Source organism: Anguilla anguilla, chromosome 15 (genome assembly GCF_013347855.1).
Source record: "Anguilla anguilla isolate fAngAng1 chromosome 15, fAngAng1.pri, whole genome shotgun sequence".
Lineage (NCBI taxonomy): Eukaryota > Metazoa > Chordata > Actinopteri > Anguilliformes > Anguillidae > Anguilla > Anguilla anguilla.
Genome location: NC_049215.1, coordinates 5152501 through 5157783, shown reverse-complemented (window position 1 = coordinate 5157783; position 5283 = coordinate 5152501). Strand labels below are relative to the sequence as shown.

Below are 5283 nucleotides of genomic sequence, written 5' to 3'. Positions count from 1 at the left end.
GAAGTTACAGAAGAAAGCAGCTAGGATTTTTAGTTACAGAATTTCTGATTTTCGCTCAATCTTTCTCTGTGGTGTCCTTGGAGTTTTCAGGGGCCATAGCCTGTCTGGAATGAAGTTGTTCTTGGGATGGGGGGGGGGGTCACACAGGTTACATGCACGTTCACACCATGGCCCCATTCGAAAGGTCATTTGACGCAGAGTGTGAAAAGGCACTCCATTTATTTCGACAGAGGAATTAGTAAAATAATGATGAATTTCACTTTCTTCGTTCATTGTAGTGGTCTTGTCAACAAAGCACAGAAAACAAAGTCTATGGGGGGGAAAGGAAAGAAAAACGCACTTTCAATGTCTCTTTGGAGAGCATGTAAAAGAAATTGGGGCGATGCGCTTGTTTCCGTGGAGACGGAAGTGAGGAACTTCCTCTGGAAGAGCTTCAGAGGCTGCTGAACCAGCCCTTGGCACAGCATGCTGGTGTACTGCAGGCACACTGCAAAAAACTCAACCTACAAACAACCATTTCACTCCGACTGACCATCTTGGCTCGACCCCTTAACCCGGCAGTACAATACTGTAGAGGGCAGAGAGACAGGTTCGCCCCGGTAATAGGAAGTCTTTACAGTTAAGGTTGTCTGCATTTTGGCAAATATAGATCTGCATTTTTTTCATTACACACACACGCACTCACTCAGTCACGCACGCGCGCACAAACACACACACACACACACACAGAGGAAGGAAATCGTTCCTCTGTGGGATGGGTTAAAACCACTATCGAATGCTCTGGTCAGCACGTGAGAGCGAATAAATCTACACAGGAGGAGGATCAACCAATCAGCCAATCAAGGGAAAACCACGATAAAGCAGAGAAACGTTCATAATCAATTAACATAGAAAATACATAAAATAAATCTCACCAAACAAATAAGTTAGGTACTGCATATATGGAAAGAGTAATCCTTGTCAGTAATCTGGGTTTCCAACCAGAGCGAGACCGTCACAAGACCAAACCTCAGAGCAAAAAACATGAAGTTAAAAAAAAAAAGTTGAAGTGAGACCGCAAGTCAGTGATTTTGGGCTCTGAGGTTAGGCCTTGTGATGAAGGAACACGATGTACACCATCCCCGTCAGTAACCAGGAAGACCAGGCTGTTGTTCAGTCAGCCAGAGTCGTCGGAGTTTTACGACGTTCCGACATTCTCACCCAGACCGGAATGTCTTAATACGCACAGTTGCAGGCTGGAGCAGGGAAGCGGCTTTCGCTAACTCGGAAGCCTCAACTCCCTTCCAATCCCCCCCGCCTTTCATTTTTTTTTTTGAGTGATTGTTTAACCTAATCCCTGCCTTTCACACTCAGAGCCCCTGGTGGTCTGGGTGTCCACGGTTCCATCTACATAATTACAAGTGACCGTTAAAAACAACTCTCTCTCTCTTAATCTACAAAACAATTAAAGGAAATTATTGTATCTTTTAAAAAAAAAGAAAAAATTTGTTCAAGTAAAGCAAAATCTTCCGCGCGCTAACGTAGCCTTACAGCGCTGCTGGCTACAGGGCCGTCGCTCAGACACGAATCCAGTGGCGTAGCCGCGTTAGCCGTCCTGCACACTGTGCCAATGACAGCGTGCTAGTGTTAAGAGTATGTGCACATATGGGTACTTGCGTGTGTTTTGTGTGAATGTATGTCTTGACTCTATGACTCTGTGTGTCTGCGTGTGTGGTTACGCCCAATGGGTACGGCCTGCCTGCTCCTTGCAGCGTAGGTTCAGATTTGATTAAGAGAAGAGGTGTCTGTGCTGTAGTGTGTGACAGCCGTCGGGCTGACCGAGGCACAGACGCCGTTAGCGCCCAGGAGAGCCCGGTCAGCGACGCAGCGTCGGCGGACGGACGGAGGCTCCCGTCCGCGTACCTCACGCGGTGCCGCCCGGGGCTCACACAAAACGCCCGTCTCTGGCCACCGGCGGTTTTCGCAGCTGTAAACACGCTGGCTATAAGGCGAGGGAAAGGCCACCGGAAATAAAGGTTAAGCTCCACCCTTCAGTCTGTGAGCGACGCCGCCATAGGGCTGCGGTGCAGCGGCACCGGCGCAGTACCACGGAGGGCCACAGTGGGGAGCTCCAGCACCCACGTGGCGCACCTGCTCTTCCTCTGATGTGGAAGCAGGCGCCGTTAAGAGTCTCCACAGCCTTACGGCCTAACGCTCAGAGCAAGTGACGACTTCATGGATGAAAAGGTTAGCGACCGGTTGTGGGAGGTGGGGGGGTGTGATGTGAGATTAGTTGTGAATAAAACCGGGTGGGGTGGGGGGGGGGGGGGGGGGTCAAGTGAGATTAGTGGGGACGGGGGGAGGGATGAGGGGGGGGGTTGAGGTACACAGTCAGGTCAGAACCACAGCGCCTGCGCTGGCTGACCCAGCTCTAGTCCTCTCCCCCCCCCCCACAACATGCTGGATCAGGGCCCAGATACGGTCTGGGGCTGGTTGGGTTGGTTACGGTCCTGTACGCTGGGGGGGGGGGGGGGGGGGCGCAGCTGGACAGGACCTCACAGTCTCAGTTGTGAATCGCAGATTAGTCCCAGTCGAAGGAGAGAGAGAGGCGACATTCAGTTCAATTAAATACCGGCCATGACCTTCCATTGGGTGAAGACCGTAGTGATTAACGGGGCAGGGAGCCAATCAGGAGGCGGTGGTGGCGGAGGGGAGGTGGGTGATTTGTGATTGGTGGGGGCGAGGGGCCTGTCAGTTCTGGTCCCTCGCGTGGTACTCCGTCTCCCCGGACGAGATCTGGGTCAGGCGCTTACTGGAACCCCACAACTTGCGCGTGATTTGGCCCGAGCGCATCTGGGAGGAGCGGGACAGGACAGCGGAGGAGGAAGAGGAAGAGGAGGAAAGAAAAGATGGATTTAAAAGAGGGGAAGGGGGAAATAAAAAAATGGGGGGGGGGGGGGAGGGAGGGGGAGATGATTAGTGAATGCTTTGTGGTCATGCTCCGGACTTTCCATTCACTGGCAGGATCAACGAAGGAGAAAAAAACAGGAAAACTAAGAGAAGAGAAAAGCCTGGAGATGACCAGCGCTGCCAATCAATCTTATCAATCACTGCCAATCAATCTCATCAATCACTGCCGATCAATCTTATCAATCACTGCCAATCAATCTCATCAATCACTGCCGATCAATCTTATCAATCACTGCCAATCAATCTCATCAATCACTGCCGATCAATCTTATCAATCACTGCCAATCAATCTCATCAATCACTGCCGATCAATCTCATCAATCACTGCCAATCAATCTCATCAATCACTGCCAATCAATCTTATCAATCACTGCCAATCAATCTTATCAATCACTGCCAATCAATCTTATCAATCACTGCCAATCAATCTTATCAATCACTGCCAATCAATCTCATCAATCACTGCCAATCAATCTTATCAATCACTGCCAATCAATCTCATCAATCACTGCCAATCGATCTCATCAATCACTTCCAATCGATCTTATCAATCACTGCCGATCAATCTTATCAATCACTGCCAATCAATCTCATCAATCACTGCCAATCAATCTTATCAATCACTGCCAATCAATCTCATCAATCACTGCCAATCAATCTCATCAATCACTGCCAATCAATCTTATCAATCACTGCCAATCAATCTTATCAATCACTGCCAATCAATCTTATCAATCACTGCCAATCAATCTCATCAATCACTGCCAATCAATCTCATCAATCACTGCCAATCAATCTTATCAATCACTGCCAATCAATCTCATCAATCACTGCCAATCGATCTCATCAATCACTGCCGATCGATCTTATCAATCACTGCCGATCAATCTTATCAATCACTGCCAATCAATCTCATCAATCACTGCCAATCAATCTTATCAATCACTGCCAATCAATCTTATCAATCACTGCCAATCAATCTCATCAATCACTGCCAATCAATCTTATCAATCACTGCCAATCAATCTTATCAATCACTGCCAATCAATCTCATCAATCACTGCCAATCAATCTCATCAATCACTGCCAATCAATCTCATCAATCACTGCCAATCAGTCTTATCAATCACAAATCATCAACAATATCTTACATCTTTACAAATCACATCACAGCCAAACTACAGGCAAAGTACTACTCTGCGTTGCATGTGTGTACAATACAACATGTATTCTTATTGCTAACAAAAACACTGGATTGGCTCCCTTATCCTGGGGGACATAACATAACACCAAGACAGACAAACAGAAATCATGAGCGCACAGCACACACGGGTATACTGCACTGTGAGTACAACGTGAGGACGTGTACCGCAGGCAGCCTCTGCAGCCTGACCTAAGGAACCTGAGCCCCTCGCCCATCAGGCTGCGCACAGGAGCCGAAGGAACCCGAGTGTATGAATGAATGAACACCCACAGCGGAAGACCAGCACGTGCAGCCAACGACTGGAGAGAAGAAGCCTCTGAGCCAATCGCTGCGGAGGTGCATTAGGCCCCCTGGAGAGCCCGGCCATTTGATTGGATGGCTTCGGTCGGGGAATCACAGATTGACAGTATAAGGTAGCTTAACTCCCACAGTTGGGTGGAGGACACCTCACCACCCCCCCCCCTCCTCCCCCTCACTCCACGCCCCATGGGAGGGGGGGGGGGGGTCCCAGTGCTCAGGGCGGGGGGCTGAACACCAGCTTTTCCCTGAGGTGCATGAGGCGGGCGGGCGAGCGCACTCGGAGGGGGGCCAGCAGGGGCGTGTCCATGAGGGGCGAGCCCTCCAGACTCTGGGCGATGTAGTTCCTGAGGGAGCTCTTTACCTCGGCCGGCTTGCCCACGCCCACGATGATCAGCTTCCCGTCCCGCAGCCCCACCAGGGCGTGGCTCTGCTCCTTGGTCGCCGAGACGCAGCGCACCGGGACCCGCATCGCCATGGGCGCCGCGCACAGGGCCAGGCTGCAGGGGGGCGACAGAGAGCGCGTCACCCGACCGAAACCGAGCCCACTTCCAAGGAGCAGCCTTCAAAAATCACACAGCAGTACCTCCATGTACCCTTTTCACTGAAAATGCAACACACAGCTAACTCCCCCTGAACAAGCCGCACTCAAGCAACCCAGTGTCAACGGAAAAGAACTCAGATTACTGCGTTAACTAAACTCAAAAAAACTTACCTCAGAATTTTTCCTAAGTTGCCTACAGAAGAAACTAGTGCCCTTTGCTATTAGTACTGTTTCTGTGCTTACCACCAGCTGGACACGAAACTGTTGAAACTGTGTGTGTGAGCAGTTT

General features: G+C 50.1%; 1 protein-coding gene across 6 annotated transcripts in view; it reads right to left on the bottom strand.

The window, feature by feature from the left end:
• Nucleotides 1–2484: 2484 nt before the first annotated feature.
• The window catches only part of nbeal1 (neurobeachin-like 1), a 60027-nt gene continuing 57228 nt past the window's right edge, over nucleotides 2485–5283 (bottom strand). For 4 of the 6 annotated variants that reach the window (XM_035394095.1, XM_035394096.1, XM_035394099.1 and 1 more), the window contains one exon: nucleotides 3994–4950. In XM_035394095.1, the coding sequence (XP_035249986.1) occupies nucleotides 4668–4950 (283 nt within the window). In that variant the 3' untranslated portion in view covers nucleotides 3994–4667. Of the gene's footprint in view, nucleotides 2833–3993; nucleotides 4951–5283 lie in introns of those variants that run through there. The other 2 variants (XM_035394098.1, XM_035394100.1) reach the window with 1 other exon arrangement.